Source organism: Rhinolophus sinicus, linkage group LG05 (genome assembly GCF_036562045.2).
Source record: "Rhinolophus sinicus isolate RSC01 linkage group LG05, ASM3656204v1, whole genome shotgun sequence".
Classification (NCBI taxonomy): domain Eukaryota; kingdom Metazoa; phylum Chordata; class Mammalia; order Chiroptera; family Rhinolophidae; genus Rhinolophus; species Rhinolophus sinicus.
In genome coordinates, this window is record NC_133755.1 from 22,136,640 (window position 1) to 22,157,248 (window position 20,609).

Here is a 20,609-nt window from a genome sequence, read left to right on the forward strand (position 1 = left end):
TTTGTCATAATGTAGTTACTCCTTTGTTTACCATTTCTAAAGTCAGTGGGAATATGATGGCTGTCATGGGCTATGTGTTTTGGGAGTTTTGATGGTTGATTGTTACTTAGCATTTGAGAAGCTGACCAATTTTCAACATTTTCTCTTTTCCCTTTCAGTAATTTGCCATCTTCCGTGTATGAATGGTGGCCAGTGCAGTTCAAGGGACAAATGCCAGTGCCCCCCAAATTTCACAGGGAAGCTTTGTCAGATCCCAGTCCACGGTGCCAGCGTGCCTAAACTTTATCAGCATTCCCAGCAGTCAGCCAAGGCGTTGGGAACGCATGTCGTCCACTCTACACATACCTTGCCTCTGACCATGACTAGTCAGCAAGGAGTCAAAGGTAAGGTCATTGTTTTGCTTTTGCCCATTCGTCAGACTTCTGTGAACCTGCCAAACCTGTCCAGAAGCCAAGTATCTGCAGATGGCCAAGGCTAGTATTGGCGCAGAAAGGAGTAGATGATCTGTGGCCTGAGAAGTGACAGTGGGGACAGAATGTGGGCCCAGATATGTGGCTACAGTGCTTTCTAGGCCATAGAGACTTGGTATCTAGGAAATGGAAAATGAAAAGGAGCCTGTCCTTCTCTGATGACTCTTAGCATCAAGGCCTGTTCAGCGTGCACGGCACTGTTCTGGCTGGGCCTGGGCAATAGACAGACGAGCAGAGCCGTATTCTGGCTTTGGCAACGTTAATAAACTAGCGGATCACAGTACCTGCTGATGAATAGGAAGTCTATTTAGTAGCCGAAGAGTGCTTGGTTTTAATTCTAAACGATCACTTAACCTCACGGGGCTTCAGTTTATTCATCTGTAGAGGAAGGTAAACTAGGTCACTTGGAGCTCAGAACATCTATGACTAATTCATTCTTTCAAACCTGGCATCTCTTCGTATGCATGCACAGTTTTTAAAAAAGGAGTTAGAGAGTGTTGCTGGCTCTTATTCTTTAAAACCTGAGTGTTAGCATCAGAAGATGGAATTTTGTTTGAAAGCTGCAGAAAGTAAATCTGGTTACAGGTATAAAATGTCACACTTGGGTACATTGTGTGTGTGTCCCAAGAAGCACCAAAGTGTGCCCACACTATATTGTCTAAGGGTAAGAGAATTTTGCTTCGTGTAATTGTATTTTCTTTTTAGACATAGAAAGGTATATTCTCCAACTTTATCGATAGAAGCTTTGTGAGAAATTCAAAAGTAATGCATCTCTTGAGTCTTTGTTACTATCATTTGATAAAATTTGTCCTCCTGTGACCACAAGCATCATGAATTTCAGTTTTATGACTCCTGAAAAAAATATTTTGATCTTATGAATCTGTTATTGTGAGAGGTTTTAATTTCTCTTTGTAATTGGTTTTCTTTGAAATACATAAATTCAGGCTTAATTTTTATTTTGAGTCCACCCTTTTATTCTCAAGAATTTTGATGGCTGTGTGGCAACAATATATAGTATATTGTATATGTATAATTTATCCTATGTATCATATAGATGCATGTAAGTATATATGTGTGTGTATAAAATTTATTTTCATGCCGACTCGTGTGGTAATAATTCATGATTAACAAGTTTTCCTCCCAATCTATTTTAGTGAAATTTCCTCCCAACATAGTCAATATTCATGTGAAGCACCCTCCTGAGGCTTCAGTCCAGATCCATCAGGTTTCAAGAATTGATGGCCCAACAGGCCAGAAGGTAAAAGAAGCTCAGCCAGGCCAATCCCAGCTATCTTACCAAGGGCATCCCATCCAGAAAACACAGACGGTCCATTCCACCTACTCCCACCAGCAAGTCGTTCCCCATGTCTATCCTGTGGCTGCTAAGACCCAGCTTGGCCGGTGCTTCCAGGAAACCATTGGGTCACAGGTAAGCAGTATTGCCCAACCTGTTTTGGCAGTGCATTCTAGGGAAGGTCTCATTTTCATAGGAAAGCCAGACTTGGTAAAATGACTTTCTGTCGAAGGGGTGGCAGATTCACCCCTGGGCCTGTTTTTGTAAATAAAGCTGTATTGGAACACAGCTACCTCCATTCATTTACATATTGTTTATGCCTGCTTTCTTGCTATGGATGGTGGAATTGTTTAGTGTCAACAAGATTCTGTGATCTGCAAAGCCGAAAATAGGGTCAGCAAAGTCCTTTACAGAAAGAGCTTGCCGACAGCCGATGATAAGTAGTGAACTTCCAGAAGTGCTGTTGAAGTCCATGATTGCCATTTGTGTTTTTTTCAGTTAAGGTGATCTGTGTAGAAAACACGTCAGGCATGAGATATAGTACATGAGATAGATGCTGCAAAGCATTTGAAAATTCTTAGGTCTTTTTGCAATTATTTGCAGGTTAGTAGGTACAGTAGAGTTTTGAGCCCCTCATGCAATAATAATTTGTCATCTTTTATTTTCTTTTAAAATTTATAATGAGAATGGTAATGAATGAGTTGTTTGAAGTGCATTTTAAATGTCATTGGATTTAGACATGTAGACTTAGGCCTATATTTATGTCATAATGTGGGAGAAAGGCTGAGGTTTCTTCAAAACTCATCGTTGAAAGTACAGACGGATGGTAACATAAAAATATCAGTTCGCCTACTCCTTCTCCTAGTCACTTGGGGCTACTTGTTTTGTGATAATTTGATAATGATGTAGCTTTGTCCTGTGGTTCTCCTCCTGTCATTTGGTTATGTTTTCAGCCTCACATGGGAAGAGTAGGTAAGGTGCATTTATTATTATTTCTCTGATCTTACCTGGATATTGAAAAAATACTGTGTGTGAAATCCTTTGGGGTAATAAGAATCAGTTGTTATGGCTTTAGAAACCTGGAAAGTACTTTTAGGTACTGGGCGAGTCCATGGTAGGGTTATCACCTTTCTTCCAGGGGGAGAAGGCAAAATTGGTCTGTAGACTTGAATGGAAAGAACACCCATGTGGAGTTATAGATCTTGGCTAGAGCCCTGGGCTCAGCACTTGATGGCAGGGAACCAGCTTCCTTATCTATAAAGGGCAGACAAGGATATGGGGCTTTGTCAAGATTAGACAAGGTAATGTGAGTACTGGTCTGCAAATGTTATAGAACGGTGCAAATACTAGCTTAGAAGATCGCTCCTTATCAATAGCGTCAAACTTAAAAATAGGCAGAGTAGGTGACTGCTTGTGTCAGGTAACTTCAGTAAGACAGGGAAGGCTTGATCTCTCCAAACGCAACCTTTGTCTGCCTGCAGATACTTGAAATGCATCCTAAACCTGCCACAGCTTTTCATTCGTCAACTGAAGACCAGATTTAAGCAAACACTTGGGACAAGGAACAACATCAATTTAAATTTAGCTTAGAAGTAAAATCTAGATTCTAATGCTAAGAGCAGGTTTTTATAGGGGCAGTGAGGCTGAAGATAAACCTCATACACTTCACAATTTTGCCCGGACTAGCCTTGGAGAGGGACGATGAATTTGGTGCCATTTGAATTATTTAGTCATTCCAGCTTAGGTTGGGAAAAAGCAGGTCCTTTTAAAACTGTGCCCAGTGACTTTCTTCCTAGTTTCCAAGTTGGAATGTAGATGATAAAAAGCAAAAAAATGAAGTATTCACAAACTTGTTATTCTTGTGTAATATTACACAGATGATTGCTAACTAGAAAAGATTAAAACAATTATTTACTTTTAAGCCTAAGCTGGACTATATATTCAAAATTAGTTGGATGATTGGTGGAGTTAATAATTCAAACTCAATAGAATACTTTTGCTTTATCTGCATAACTCTCTTACTTTTGGTCTGAATAATCCAGACAGTGATCTCAAGTCTTAATTCATTTTGCATGTGTAGTCACAAATACACAGCTTACAAATAAGACCTGTTTTCAGGAAACATTCTCAGCATACATATTTGTCTTCCTGTTGGTGAGACATGTTGCTGGATGCTTATGATTGCCCAGTTAATTAGTGCATTCAGGGTGATCCAGGCATTAAAAAATATACATTCCTGGCAAATTGTCAATAGTGTATCGGATGTATCCTATAAAGATGTTTGAAAATATTTGTGCTTTTTTGCTATGGTTGGTTTGCATGCACAACTACAGAAGGAGGTATAGGTAGATTTTAAAGGCTGGCAAAAGCAGCTGCTTAAAGGCTCACTAGTGCTGTGCTCTTGGGAACACTCTTGTTAGCTGCAGATTTCCACTATTGAGACTTTTGGTGCCATGGAGTTATGACTAAGCACTTGTTTATGCATTGCCATGAGGAGTCATATACAAAGCAAATTTGGCAGAAATAGCCCTTGTTTCTGTGGCACATTCTAGTTAGGCAGAAAGTGTGGGGTTGAGAACGCAACGTGAACTGTGATTAATGTATTGAAATTCAGGGAAGCTTCATAGAGTAGGATTTCAGGAACTGCTTCAGTGGTAGAGGAAAACGGGTGATTGGTTAGAAAACCAAGCTCAGAGAGAAAGCGGGGAGAAGAATTAAACAGAGGAAAGAGAACTTTGCAAAAACGGGTGAGGAAGGAGTGTCAGAAGAGACCAGAGATGTAAACTAGCCTGACAGGTGTTTGCATAAATCTGAACCTTCTTCAATCTGAGACATAATGCAATAAAAATGACTTGGTATCAAGGTAAAGGTAGCACGAAGCTCTTTGATCAAGTGATCAAACTCAGAATTATTAAAAGTGGGATAACTGACAGTAGGTGCCTCCTGATATGATACAGTATGAAGTTTATGTATTACCCTGAAAGTATTCTTGCCAAAAAGGTTTAACCTGAATCTGAGCAAGTCTTTACACCTAACCTCCAACTTGTAGGGAGTACTGAGGGTAATAAAACAACTGAAAAGACCACACCTGCTCACCTCCCATCAGATTCATAATGTAGGATATTGTCTGGTTTATTCACAAAAATCATACAATGGAAAAAAAAATTGAATGACTTTTCTAGAAAGAGACTAAAGAGACACAACAGTAAATGTAATGTATGAACCTTAAATAATCCTGGTTTTAAAAAAAACAAAAAAACAAAAAACGAACTCTAGAAGATATTTGGGGAACAACTGGGGAAATTTATGGACTGGATATTAAATATAAAATGGATTTAAATCCATTAATATTTTGGAATTATTACTAATTGTTTAGATGTGATAATGATATTAGGGGGTATAGGACAATACCCTTATTCTTGAGAGATGAATGCTGAAAGTTTTAGGTGGGAAATGTCATGATGTCTATAATTTACTTTCAAATGCATTTTACACACTAATACAGCAAAATTATAACAATCATTTACTCTAAGAGATGGATGTGCAAGAGATCATTATATTATTCCTTGGATATCTCAGTATATTTGAAATTTTCCTATGAGAAAAAGAATGGGGAAAAAATTGAAATTTTCTAGACGTACAAATATAGGCAAACCTCATTTTATTGTCCTTCATTTTATTGCACTTTGCAGATAATTGTGGGGTTATTTTTGAAGGTTTGTGGCAATTCTTGTGTTGATCAAGTCTTTTGGCACCATTTTCCCCACAGTTTTAGATAATGGTTCGCATTTTCTAGCAATAAAGTATTTTTAGTTAAAGTATGTACATTTTTTCTACATAATGCTATTGCACACTTAAGAGACTGCAGTATAGTGTAAACTTAACTTTTATATGCACTGGGAAACCAAAAAGTTTGTGACTCGCTTTATTGTGATACTTATTTTATTGTGGTGATCTGGAACCAAATATGCAATATCTCTGAGGTATGCCAATAGAATAATACAATTTTAAGCTGAACATAAAAGCTATAACTTGAATACATTTAATAATATTTTAAAAAACAATTTAAAATGTTTCAACTTTCTACTAAATGGGGTGGGTGGATGTGCGGATGGGAGACATGAGGAGGACAGGGAAGAGACCTTGCCCTTGGTCCAGTTGTGAAATGACCAGGGTCCAATTTAGGGTGAAAAGTGGACAATAAAGAGATGAATGTAGGGGCTTTTGTAAAGAAGGAAGCATCAGGATTTGATTATAGGCTGTTGGGAAGAAAAAGATGGTGATGAGTTGGACTATTACGAACTTCCTTGCTTCAGAAATCAGATAAATGCTTGCTGTGATTGATTAACTGACCCTTGCTTGGGGAAGGATTGTGAGGTGAAGACGAGTAGCCACATCTTATTTTAAGTAGCCCAATCCCTGACTGACAGCAAGAATGGAGTATGGAGTATTCTTGAATATCAATCAGGGAATCCAATGCTGTGTTAAGAGATGGAGTGAAAAGATTGCTAGAAACAATGCAGTGGTCAGGGCTTAGATATAGTAATGCTGGTTAGATTCATGAGAACAGAGGACATTTGGTGTGTACTGTAAAGAGAAAGGAGCAGGGATAATGGAATTGGGAATAACTATTATGTGTTTCACCTTGACAGAGGCAAGATAAGGGGGAGTCATTCCTATTGTAGAAAGTGATGTTTCATCTTTCAGAGTCCTAAAAATAATTTCTTGTTCTTAAGATCATATAGAGTATTGATTTTTATGTGAATTTGGCTGGGTATAAGCATCATTAAATTTAATTTCAAGTATTAAGAAATAGAAATTAATCTAATAGAACGTATAGGGCGTCATAGAGGAATGGGATTCTTGAATGTAAATCAAGTTTGACAGGTCATAATTTTGACAGAGTTAGGTTTCTGTGCTACCTGGAGTAGACAGTGGCACACCGTATATATTTGAAAGCATTCTGGCAAGTTTGCTCACTGTATATAGATCAAGTTAGAATTACATCTCCAGTGGTTACAAGTACCAGCTACTTTCAGGATAATCTCATGTCTTCATGTGCTTAAAATTTGAACATTTCCATGCTAGTTTTCATCTCTAAGGAGAGGCCAAATTTCAGAAAACACCCCTCTAATCTGTTTTTGCACCACAGGGAACATTGAATATATATGTTTGTACACCTTTTCCATTGTGCAAGGGTACCCTTTGTTTAAACTGACTTAAATTTGAAACTTATTTGTCATCTGAGCCTTTTGTTGTTTCAAACATGTTTTATTGCCTAATTGCTGGAAACAAATATTTAGAGTGACCAGATGGTATGAAAAAGACCTTGTCTGAGAAGAGTTCAGGCTCATGATATAGAGTCTGCCTGGTTATGCAAATCATATGTTCTCTGTTAAAGGGAGGAACATGTTCCTTCATTAGACACAGATTATAAAATGAGACAAAAACAAATTCTTCAAGACCTTATTGCAAATGCCAAAAGAGAAAACACCTGCACATATAAACACCTGAGTGAACTAAGAAGAACAAAAATACTGGAGAACCTGCAGTAAATGTAAACAGAAGAAAAGATATTTTTAGTACAGAGCTTTTACACAGATAAAGATCAAATAAGAAGCAAACACACCCTTATAGTTTGCAACCATAAAATCCCCCATAACAGTTTTTAAAAAAACCCATAAGAAACAAACTCCAAGATTAAGTTCTCTAATATACATTCTATAGAGGAAAATAATTTTTAATTGGATTATGAAGAAAAAAAAGGTTCAGTATTTGATGTGAAATTTTGAAATCATTGGAAAATCCTTTATTTCCTTTAATTATTGGTCGTATAAATACTATGACCTGGGGCAAGACTGAGTTAAAGTGATATGAGAACTGTTTGGGATCCCCTTCGAATTTTCAGAAGTTGTTCCAACAGTTCTTTTTGGACAGGAAAAATGGAAACAGAATGGGCCACTTGGAGAAAAAGATTATTTAATTGGAGATAGGTCTCTTTTGGCAGATAAATTCAATAACATCATCAAGCTCTAAAAACTTAGCACTGGAACACACACTCCATTCTGAAGGGCCAAACAGATGCACTTAGCTTTTGTTTTTTGTTTTTCTTTTTTAAAAAGCATCATGGAGAAATTAACAGGAAAGTGTGAGCTCATTGAAGTGGAAAGTATCCTAATTACATGGCTGAAAGTACTTTTTAAAAAACTTTTTAAAAAAAGTCTTAATACTTCTGTCACAGAACTTTGAAGAAAAATATTTCTTGTTTTCTACAACTCAGAAACCAATGAGAAAGTAGGGAAACAGATGTCATGCCTGTCAGTGTCACATGGCAGAAAAAATATAGATAGATGAATAGATACTACTATAGATGTAGAGACAGGCTGTGCATGTTCAAAATCTCTTCTCAGTGATGGAAAGTGCATTTAGTGCACAATTAAGGAAGCTGGGATACTAAGTTCTGCTTAGAAACCTGTTCATTAATTTCCACAGACTCTCCTCTGCCCTGACTATAAGACTATTTCTGGGGTGAGGCTTAAATTTATGATGAAATAATAGTTTTATTATGACAGGGATAATACCAGAAGCAGTGTAACACTTTCACACTGGTTATTTCTCTATACTGAGACCATAAACGACATACATAGATGATAAGGCTAAAGAAAGAATGTTATAAAACACTTACCAGAGATGCTTGATCTCTCCGCACTTAGGCATTACCCCTTATGTGGGAAGGAGAACTGAGCCAGCCAGGCTGGGTCAGCAGTGGGTACAGGTGTGTATGTGGCCCTCGCCCCTTACCCATTCTTGCTGCCCACATCCTCTTAGGGGCAGGGCCCTCCCAGGTGAACTTCATCTTGCAGAGGTGCTGTTGGGCAGTGCGTAAGGAAGGCAGGGCCGGAGTTAAGCAGATGTCTGTGCTCTCCATGAGACGAGAGCCTTGTTAGGGTATGCTGATTGCATTTGCTGAAGTTTGGCTTCCTTCAGGTGGAATAAGTCATTAACACCAGGCACTTCCTGTGCCATCTGGGTTTTTCTTCAGTGTCCCACTCAAATACTCCTTTGGCATAATCTAAGAAATATTTAATTGAGTGTCAGTGAGTCTGGTTGTCTCTAGTGCCTCTAAAATGGTCATCCGTGCCAAATCTTACCTGTGTCAACAGCAGAGGTATCACCGAAGGTGTGACACACATCTCAGTGATAGGTGCCTGGAGCTCTGCAGTGTTGGCTGGTCTTGCTCCAGCAACCCCTGCCAGACTGACATGGTGCAGGGGCCTTCTTCCTTAGAGTCGAAACAATCAGTGAAAACAGGGATAAGATCCAAAGGGGGAAAATGCTGCATGTGAAAGGGAACATGTCTGCATGTCACTGGGCTCCTGCCAGTGGTGGGAAGGACTGCTAGTTTTATTTGGACTGAGATTGTGGGGCTGAGCTGTTAGGGTAATCAAACTACAGATTCTTAGAACTGAAGGAGAGTGCTTCAGAGAATAGGTGATGACCCAGACTTTACCCTCCTATGCCTAATAGCCAGTCTTTACCAGGCCTGTGTCTTCTGGACACTAAAGGGTCTGTCAGCTTTGAGTGTTCACTTACCCTGACTCGTTTAATAGACAAGCAAGTTTATGCTTCTTTGGTCCTTCCCAAGCCCCTTCTCTCAGATGTTTTTCATTTTATTGGCAATGAAAATGCCTTCATCATGACATGGGATATCAGATTTCTGTATTTTATACCTCTAGGGCTCACTAAAATAATATACCCGTTAATAATTAGACTCTTGCTTTTGCAGAAGAATAGGCATTGAAAATAATGATGGGGTAGTTCAGAGAGGAAGTATGTTACATCACTTCGGATATTGGCAAAGTGGCAAGATCTTGTGGTCGTTACATTAGAAGATGTCAGTTCTGAGCATGTTGGAAATAGTTTTAAGAGACCATGGCTTGAATTGATGGTTGATTTAGGCTCTATACATTGCAAAAATGTTTAAAGAGTCACAGCTGGCATTTGTAGGGTCTGATGTTGTTTCTTGGCTTTGTCTGTATGATCCCTTGGAATTGAGATTTGCAAAAATGAAGTGGAGTCATCTGCTTTCCTAAACAAACAAACAACACACACACACACACACACACACACAGTTCTGGAATCTGACACACAAAGTTGTAGTGAAAAAGGCAACATTGCCATATGCTGAGGGACAACAAAATGGTTTCCCGACTCCAGCCTACACCTTCCCTTACGGTGATAGTAGACCTGTTTCTTTCTTTCTCTATCCTTCGATTTTTTTTCTTTCTCCTCTTCTCTCCTTTTGTGTGGAAAATAATTTATATATAAAATCGGAGGATCTGTTTCAACGAGATCTCTTTGTGAAACTGTGCATTTGCTCTAGTGATGCTGCTGTTTTGCAAACAATGTCAAAGTTTCTGTTCTGAAAGCATTGTTTCACAGCCACTTTATGAGCAGCACATGGACATTCACCTGTCTGTGATCTGCAGCCCCTTCATTTACTCTATTCTCAATGGATCTGAAAGCTTCCAATGGTCAATTCAGCCTTCAGCGAGCAGGGTCGTGCCACCGTTGAGGATATTTGGAGTAACACGTGTCCAGCCTTGAAGAGAATTCTGAAATCCAGACAGAGGAGATCTAAATATTTTGAACAAAGGCAGCAGTGCCTTTAAGATGATCACCTTTAGAATGTGTAAGCTTTAATGGAGTTAAGAAAATGGTCCACATTCTGTGGCTTTGGGGCAGGCAGGCATCTTAGTAAGGCAATTTATTTTTATAAAATTGATAGCTGACAGAGAACATTCACATTTATGACCTTACTTGACCTTCAGAACAACTTCAAAACAAGGAAAAGTTAGGTATTCTTGTTTCCCATTTACTTAAGTGAAACTTGAAGCTTAGAGAGGTGGGGACAGGCTTGTGTTGGTATTTCCAAATTGATAGCTCTTTTTGCCATTTTGGCAAATTCACCAATTCCCTGGCCCTCAGTTTGTTTTTCAAATAACTGGTTTGGCTGAAAGGATGACCGAGGCCTCTTTCAGCCCTGCAGTCCCCTGACTCTGATGATTTTGACACCTTTCTTCTTTTCCACGATCTTAGATGCCACTGATATTAACATATGCGTGGGATTTATAGACAGAGTGAACTGTAAACCATCAAATGCAGTCAACACCTACAATGATCTCTCCAATCCACCCTGACTTGAGAGACTCCTCTCAAGTGTCGGCCCCTCCAACAAGCCTTTCAGTCCTTGTTCAACCTACATTGTTCTCTCCTCCCTGAACTCTTACTGCATTTTGAATCCAATCAGACCAGTTTGAATTTAATTGTCTTAAAGGTGTTGATTTTGTGCCTCTTTCCTCTTCCCCACTAGCTTATCCTTTTCACCAGGACAGGGCCCTTAGGAACTGAGCTCAGTGCTGGGCACAGATGAGTAGTCCGTAAATGTATTAGTATTAGTCAGGTTGGGCTAGGTGGTGCTGTAGTAATAAACACAACAAAAGCCTTTATTGTGTGTATACTAGACATCTAACAGGTGAGCCGGGGGGCTCTGTGCTACACACTGCACAGGACTCAGGCTGATGGTGGTTCTATCATGTTACTGCTGGGTTGTCTAGCATCCATGGCTTCCTCAGTTCCTGCAGCGGGGAAAGAGAAGCCCTGCCAGGGGAGCTCCCTATGTTAACACAACCCATTGTATAGAATGAGTCACCTGGGCCTGCCTAACTGGTAGTGTTATGGGCTGAATTGTGCCCCCCTCAAAAATCCATGTTGAAGTCTTAACCTCCAATGTGATTGATTGTATTTGGGGATACCGTATTTTGCCATGTATAATGCACAAACACATTTTTGGCCCAAAATTTCAGGGAGAAAAAAAAAGTTTCGTTTTAATTTTTTAATTCAAAATTTTATTTGTTTACATGTAGGTACTTGTTTTTGTATTATAAAGGAAATTTTAGCATTTATTTTTTAGCATATTATGGTACATTTATGTAGCAAATAATTATAAAACACAAGAACAGAAACAAGGTACAAGAAATTTTATGTACCGGTAACAAATTTATGATATTTACGCATCATAGAAGACCAAGAACTCTTCATCGTTGCAAGTTCGTAGTAATTTCAACAAAACCAATTATTATATTCCAGGGTATTATTTTGCATATGGATATTGTTATTGATTTCTAGAGTTACACTTTTAACTCATAAGCATAAATAAAAGAATTAAAAACATTTATATAGATATGGAATTAGTTCTACCCATGTATAATGCACATCCTTCTTTTTCCCTCACAAATTTGGACAAAAAAGTGTGCATTATACACAGCAAAATATAGTAGTCTGTAAGGAGTTAATTAAAACAGGTCATAAGGGTGGGGCCTTGATACAATAGGATTAGTGTTCTTAGGTGACAATAGAGAGCTTGTTCTCTTTACCATGTTGAGGACACAATAAGATGGTGGCCTCCTACAAGCCAGAAAGTTCTTTCCAGAACCAACCACGCTGGCACGTTGATCTTAGGTTTTGACCCTCCAGAACTGCGAGGAAATGAATGTCTGTTGTTAAAGCCCCCCAGTCTGTGGTATTTTGTTACGGCATCCAGAGCTGACTAATACAGTGAGGGAGCTGGGTCATGAGGCGAAGCCAGTGGTTCTTAGGTGAGCAGTAAATGTTCCTGCCAAGTGGAAGAGCAGTGGTCAAGACAGACTTGATTCTCTGCTTGCAGGGAACTGAAAAATGTGTTGATTTGTGGCACTCAATTTTTCTACATTACTAACAAGCAAACCACAAGTAATTATTAGTTTTGAGTTCTGTGTACTTGGTTAAGACACAGAAAATGGAAAACTTAACTGATGAGGCACATGCTACAATTTACATAATGCTAGAAGCCCAAAATGTTTTTTGTTCCTTTCAGTATCTCTACACTGACAAAGAAGGAAACTGACGAACATTGAAGTTTAATATAGAAAATTTCTCTCAATACAGTTCTAGAAATAAGCATTGGGACAAATAGGTCTTTAGGCTCATCTTGTGGGAGTGATCTGGTTGCCATAGTAATAATACCCATGCTTATATGCCCATCTTTATTTCTTCCCTCAATGTGAGTCTGTTTTTTAAGATACATCCTTGGTAGTGGAATTTAGAATAAATTTCATATTTTCACCATCTAGTCCTAGGATTTATGATGTGATTTGTGTTGTCAGAAATATAGTCAGGAGAATCCTTAATTACTCTTTTTGCCATTTAAGAGTAGCAAGACACATACATATCACAACCTGGTAGACTTGACTATTCAAATGCTCACATCATTGTAGAGGTGGAGAAAATAGGCAGCCCAAATTTGATCATTTCTTTAGAACAGATGTCAAGTAGAATCAGAAGTTTCACGCTTAAGAAAATTTTCCCTTTGTATGTTACTTTAAAACCATTTTTGCCTTAGTGTAACTTTTAGAAGACCGTTTCATAAACTAAAGTAGTCGTCTGGAATTCCTTGAAGCCCATGGTTTGGCTTCAGCAGGCTTTAAACAAATACACTCTCAGAAATCGATGTGGATACATTTCCAGCAGTTAATGCCCTAGTCACAGTCGTTACTTTGTACAATCAATAGCCCAGATATATCAGAGGATTATGGTTGTGTCAGATACCCCAAAATGCCTAACATTGTTTTAATTACTCTAATAAAAGAAAGCTGGGTGGATTTTAAAAAAATAAAATAAAAAAAACCTTGCCTATAAAGAATGTTCTGCTCAAGCCAAAGCAAATTTTTTACAAGTCCTTTTAGAAAATCTGGAAGTATTTAAGCGTTTTCCTCCTCTTCTTATGAGACAATGCCTGTTACCCTGCCAGGGCTCCATCGTACAATATTCTCCTTTATGACAACGGGCCTTTAGAACAAGTTGATCAGATATGTTGCTGCAGTTGCATTGGTGATAGGGTTCAGCGATTTGGACCCTCTTGCTTATTGGCACATGGAAATAAACATATTTAATGTTCTGGACATGGACATTGAAGAGCTCTCATGAGATTTTCCAGTTTAATTTGGAGCCGTAGTTGGTCCAGAGGCTAAAAGAACACCATTTTGCTCGGAAGATGGGCAGAAGTCACTTTGCCAGGGTGGAAATGTGTTTATATCATAGCAAAAAGATTGATGGTAGGAACAAAGAAGAGCTGTGACAGAAGTCTGGATTAATCCAACCCATTACATCCAGTGAGAACTTTTCCCATAAGGGACCTCATTCCGATTTTTATGGAAAGAAATCCAAGATTTCCCAAAATGGGATTCACATTCTTCAACCAGATTCAGAGTACTGAGGCTGTAACTTCTGTTTGCCAGAATACCTCAAAGGTTTATGGCAGAACGTTGGAATAAGGTACTTCTGGGTATTAGTGAGGTAAGCATGGCACCTGCACAGGTGGAATAATGTATGGGACGCCTGTGCAGTGTGGGTTGATTGACCATAATGTGACTTTATAATCATTCACAGCTCAAGGCATGCAAAACCTGCATCTATATGACTATCTTGAATAATTTCTGATATTTTGCCTATTGGTAACCATATATAATTCATTATAATTAGTTATTACAATATAATCTAGAAAGGAGCCATTGAAGAGCCATGATGGTTTCAGGAACTTAGAGCTGCTTTTTTGTGTGTGAGTAGATGCTGGCAGGAAAAGGGTGAGCACAGGGTAGGGTCAGGAAGAGGAAGCCCATTCTGAATTTCATGGATCGAGTGGGTCCAGGTCTCGATACGATGTTAGGACTAGGCAGCCTGTGGCATCATGGAATGTAGTGTGTCACCCTGGCAGGCAGGGGACATTTAGGGCACACTGACCTTCACAGAATTGCCCTGACACAGGACATTATTCCACTATAGCTCCCAGGATACCCTAACCCCTGCACTAGAGCCTTCATAATAAAATCATTCAGGCGCATTAGTGACTGTTAGCAATTAGTCTATCCTTAAAATTCTATTGATGAGGGCGTCAAAGTCCAGAGAAGTAAATTAATTTGTTTCACGTCTTATATTGAGTGTGTGGTTGGTGAGGACAAAAACTGAGGTTGTTTTCTGGTTCCCACTCTAATGTTCTTTCAATGACTCATATTCCATCCTGGCTCTTAGGCCATCTCTTCTGGGCATGGAGGATTCACAAGAAACTTTTGCTATCTGTATAAGTTGGCTCTGGCTGCCATAACAAAATACCATAGATTGGGTGGCTTAAACAACCACAATTTATTTTCTCACAGTTCTGGAGCCTGGAAGTCTAAGATCGAGGTGCTGACAGAGTTGTTTCCTAGTAGGCCTCTTCCTGGTTTGTAGACACCCACCTTCTCCCTGAGCCCTCACGTGGCAGAGAGAAAGAACTCTGGTCTCTTCTTATAAGAACACTAATTCCATCACGAGGGCTCCACCCTCATGACCTCATCTAAACCTAATTACTTCTCAAAGGCCCTGCCTCCTAATACCATAACATTGAGTGAGGGTTAGGGCTTCAACGTATGGATTTGGGGGAAGGGCCAAACGAACATTTAGTCTATAACACTAGCTGAACACGAAAGGACATGGAGATCCTCTTAGGGACTTCTGGTCTTTCCAGTGTTTTCTGATCAGGCCGTGGATACTTTCGGGGAGGGGATACAGAGTGGCTCGGCTATTTTGGCTTTGTGGTCTTGGTCTTCTGGCACCAGAAGAATTGATCATGATGTCCCCAAAGTGAAATTATCTACTGCTTGAACAATGGTATCAACTGGTTGAATTATTGTAATTCAATGATACCATATAGTGCTTCTTCAGTAGAATTCAAACGAAATCCATATCATTGCAAATCCTTTACAGGATTTATTCTCTGAACAGTTCTTTACTAGCCAGAGCACTGTTGTGAAAATCTGAACATTTTTACCAAAATCTTAAGAATATCTTATTTTTCTTATTTCTATGTGTAAATAACTTAATTATTTATTTTTATACATCTCTTTTCCGTGGGTGGACTCTGGGACATTGGATAGCGAGTAACTGTTAGATTCCTCCGTCCTTTGTTGAATAGTCTCTGGTTTTAAAATGCGGGCCTTGCAGGAAGAGGTCTAATACTGATTTTGAGCCTAGTATGTGCTGGCCCTGTGGCTGTTTTAAGTAGAATCTGTCTCCTGTTATTATCTCAGTTCTCTCTAGAGCTCTGTGAACATTTCTAGTTCCATTTTATCGAGGAGGAAGCAGGCAGAGGTTGAGAGTTTTGTCTATGGTCATGTGGGTGGTAATTGGTAAAGTGAGGATTTGCATCCAGGTTGGTCCAACTTCAAAAGTTATGCTCTTGTCGTTTCCTCAGTTACAGGTCATCTTTACACTGCTTTTCCCTGGGCCTACAGGGAACATGGTTGTGTGGCAAGGTCAATTTCACATTCAGGAAGTGCTAACTCTGCTGGACATGGAGATGCCTGGGCGTTGGCTTTGTGTTAGGACGTCTCTCTTATTGGGGAAAGAGCTCAGCTGTGCTGACATTAAAAGTTCCCTCTGCTATTTGTTTGAGGAGGAGAATAGCCAATGGGCCTTTAATAATTATCCAATTTCATTTACTTTTGTCCTCTTGATGATTACAGATCATGTTTACCTTAAATATAATTTCTTCCTTTTTCCCCCCATGAATGATATACTCTATCCCAATAATTTTTTTTTTTTTTTTTACTTTTAAGGGTAAGTACCAGATGTAAAAAAAACAAAAACAAACAAAAAATAACTATACTTTTATAAAAACACTTAATCTTTTCCTCTTCTTTCTTTTCCTCTTTATCAATATTTCTGTGTTTACTATTACTTTGAAGATGCCAGATATTTATTTGGAAGCAATCCAAAATTTTTTGCCTTGGGAAAAGAAACTGGGATGCTTTCTTTTCCTTGTCTCCTGATAATTTTGATATCCAGCTACAACTTGAACCCCCAAATTTGGAAAACTCTCCACGGCTTAGCTCCACCTCATTCTCTGACTTTCCCCACTCACCCACTGTTCCTTTGTATTTGGCCTGCCTTTGTCTGTCCCTCCCCTCCTACCCGCCTACCCTGGGTCCTCTCCCAGGTGGTGGTGGGTCCTGGGCTTAGCAGAGTTTCTCCATTTCTTGGGAATCTCTCTCTCTCTCCAGTACAACGGGTGAGTCACTGTCTTGTTTCAGCTCCTGCCTAAACATGGCCCTGCGTACTCTTGCAAGAGTTAGGATGAATCAGCCTTCTCTCCTCTTTCATGTATTACTTCAAAAGCAATCTCTAGCAACATGTAAGAAATCTGTATTGCTTTAACATTTTAAGTTTTGTTTATATGTTCCTTGGCTCAGTGCCATATTCTCTTTGAGAAAATGGTCCTTTTACAAATTCAAATTTTACACTTCAGTGTGTAATGAGAACAAAATAAAATGAGATATATATAAGTGGTAAAGGTAATTTGTATTTCAATATTATCATTTTTTAAATGCCTTCAATAATAAGACTATAAATAGTTGATATGGTGGCCGTCTTTGTGGAGTGGTCCTTTTACTAGTGAAATATCTGAACTCTTTTTATGTGTCCAGAGATTCTGGGAAATGGCCAGCACTTCAACACGTGATAGGTTGTACCCACATACGTCACCAACGGAGGGAGCAAATGGGGACCCAGACTTCACTCTGCTTACCAAACCCTATGTCCTAGTGCAGAACACATCCCAAAAGGTCACCCTTTTCTAGTCCCCAGAGGAAGACTGATAGGGTGAAGGCAACCTTGCTTGGTTATGGATCATTTGATGTCACTACAATCCTTTGAAGTTGGAATTATTGTCCCATTATTAGCCTGGAGAGGTTGGAGTATCTGTTGAACACCTCACTGCTCATCAGAGAGAGCTGGGGTTCAGATCCAGGTGTAATGACTCCAGTCTAGTGCTCCTTTCTATTCCCCATTGCCAGATCTTCCTTCTCCAGAACCTGGCTCAGTGCAGTGAACATTCTTGGAATGAGGATTTTGTAGGTACCAGTAATTTTAAGGTATAAAAATTAAATCTCATGAAACCACACTCCAATATTTATCACAACCCCATCAAGTTATTGTTAATCTCTGAAGCAACTCTGGTGGTAAGACTTTAATTGACAAAAATTGTAAGCCTTGGTTGCCAAATCATCCCAACTTGTGTATGTACAGGGAGCCCTAAAAACAACTGTAATCATAGCTTGACTTTTTGTGTCAGGAAAATGCTAAGGCATTACCTCAAAATTGAGGTTGAAGTCTGACGATAAGTACTCACTTAGGTCAAGATTTAGAAAAGTAAATTATCCTATAATCTATTAATTCTGAACTTTTTAATATTGAAAGTTTTCACACCATTGCTTGTAACAATTTTGTGTTCCAAAAGTTATAACATGGATATCTGTGAAGTAATTGTAACGATTCTTGAATAGCCTCACTTTCTGGGGCATGGTGCTAAAACAGATATAAAGATAGGGAGGGTCAGCAAGTATTTTCATACAGCTAATTTTCTAAGAATCATGGTCAGTGCACTGGTTAATCATGGTCAGGAGTATCTCTGTTTATTTTTTTCTTTTCCGTCTAGTTTGCATAATCCTACAGGAGGAAGCTCAGACTGGGGTGAGCATCTTGAGATGTTGAGAGAGAGGAAGTAAGACAAAAGAGATGGCCAGGAGTGCATCTTCCAAGACTTGGTCCTGGCATAGACATGAGAGCCACAGAGGAACTTAGGATTGGCTCTAGTGTGTAGTGAGTTGTACTTCCTGAATCACATACATAGCTGTCGATATTGAACATAGAACCCTAGACCTGGCGGAAACCATAGAAGTGTTCTATCCTGGGCATTCCTGAGAGATGCTCCTCCAGCCCTTGCTCCCAGCGAGGGTATGAGCACCTTCCATTGTTGGGGAGCATTAACTGCTGGAAAAGTCTCCTGCTTAATGACTTGAATCCTCTCTTCTGTGATTCGCAGCGTTGAGTCCTGCTAATACCTTCATCGTGCAACCATTAGCTTCTAGCAACAAGGTTGTTTAAATATCTGGACTCTGTTGTCATGGCTACATGTAGTCTTTTTATCTTGATGTTCTTCAGCTGATGCTCACAGGACCTGGTGGCCAGAACCTTCTTTTTCTGTTTGCTGTCCTCTCTGTGGGTCTCGCGTTTGCTGAATCCTAGCGTGGATGTGTGGAGTTACGGTGTCTCCTAATCTGCAGCCCAAGGTGGTGTGAGCTATAGCACATTGCTCATTTGACAGGATAGATTTTTCTTTCTGACTTGAAATAGCTAAATATTGGGTTGTAAATTTAGCACACTTCTCCTGGATTGCTTATACATAAGCTGTGCCTTGAAATAAGAAACTGGCTTTCTCTGAAAATGTGGTGAATGATTCACATAGGAGAAATTCCATTTGTGTTTTTAACTCATAAAAATCCCCTCATTCTGGGCATAAAAATGTAGTGAGTCTGTGTCCATGTGATTGTGTCTCACGGAGAAGCCGAACCTACCAGTCGAGAGAAGCACATTCTGAATTCTCACATCCGATTCTCTGTGGTTTTCTCTGATGTGGCCTTTTGGTGTGGAGGAAAGAAGGTCTTTCCTCTACTTTCTTTTCCTCTAGATATTTCCACCACCCAGGGAAGGCCTTGTAGTGTTGGGTAGTCTCGGGTGAGAACCCTGAGTGTGGCCACAAGGCTCTCCCAGGTGGAGTTTCTGGCTGCACCCTGAAAGCTCTTCATAGTTAAATGACTAGAGGGCACACGTAGAACTTTGTGCCTTGGTGTAAGCCTACCTCCAACCCTTGCAGCCTATTCTCATACTGTGCAGACCCAGTCTTGAGACGAACACACAGTGTCGTGGTACCACCTACACTGCCATTTATTAATCGATTTGGATGACTTGTGCTGCTCTTGGCTGCGGACCTGCAAAAACAAAGCCATGGGATAAAGCGGCCTGAATCCTGTAATGAAAACCTTGTACCTTTTTCTGAGGCCTGGTAGAGAGCAATGATTTATTTTTGCCGTACCAAATAAAACATTCTAGGAATCCAAGGTGAAAATTGGATTTTAACTGCTACTAAAATTTTGGGCATATAAAATCAGCAAGTGTTGAGAGTTTTGCTTGATTAAGAGAAGAACCTAAAGAGTTCAGTACAAGAATGATCTCCATATGTCCTGCACTGGTGTCTTACATCAATCTGATTGATAAGATTGGAAATAAACATTAAGCACAAGTTGGCAGCAGATTGCAACAGTGGAGACCTCTGTGTTCTTAACATAACCATTTTGTTTCTAGTCTTATACCTAGAACATTATTTCCTCTTCCTTCTTCCTTGCTTTGTATTTCAGAGTTAAGCTTTCTGTGATGAAGCTGAAGGAGTCTGGGAACTACCTGAATCCAGGCAGTATATGCTTTTCTTCTCTCAGATTTTCCATTTTGTTCCTGTGTTACCTCTCCCCTCCCTGTCTCATCATATACAGTTTTTGGAGAGTACACAACATCCTGTCGAAATCATTAAAAACCAGTGAAAAAAAACTAAACACTTCAAAGCCATGATGTAACTAAAACTTCATTACTATGCTGGGCCATCTCTGATTTGGTTTTACTATTTGGACATGTAGTCACTTAGAGCCTCAGTCAGAATGCTGCATGCCTGGACCTGGTGGGAAAGAGGCAGTATCCCTGGAGGCCTGCCAGGTGACTGGTGTCTACTGCCTGCTGCTCTTCCGAGGCTTACCACCTGCACAGACGTTCTGTCACCACGTTCTACTCACTAGTCTGTGTGCATTTGCTAATTTCCATTGGTTTTCACAGAGCCACTGCTTGCCTGGATGGACTGCAACTTGTTTCTTCCTTCCTTCCTTTCT

General features: G+C 39.5%; 1 protein-coding gene across 14 annotated transcripts in view; it reads left to right on the forward strand.

The window, feature by feature from the left end:
* LTBP1 (latent transforming growth factor beta binding protein 1) overlaps positions 1-20,609 on the forward strand; it is a 349,946-nt gene that overhangs the window by 176,287 nt on the left and 153,050 nt on the right. For all 14 annotated transcript variants that reach the window (XM_019741724.2, XM_019741760.2, XM_019741748.2 and 11 more), the window contains 2 exons: positions 159-383; positions 1,625-1,899. In XM_019741724.2, the coding sequence (XP_019597283.2) occupies positions 159-383; positions 1,625-1,899 (500 nt within the window). The remainder of the gene's footprint in view (positions 1-158; positions 384-1,624; positions 1,900-20,609) is intronic.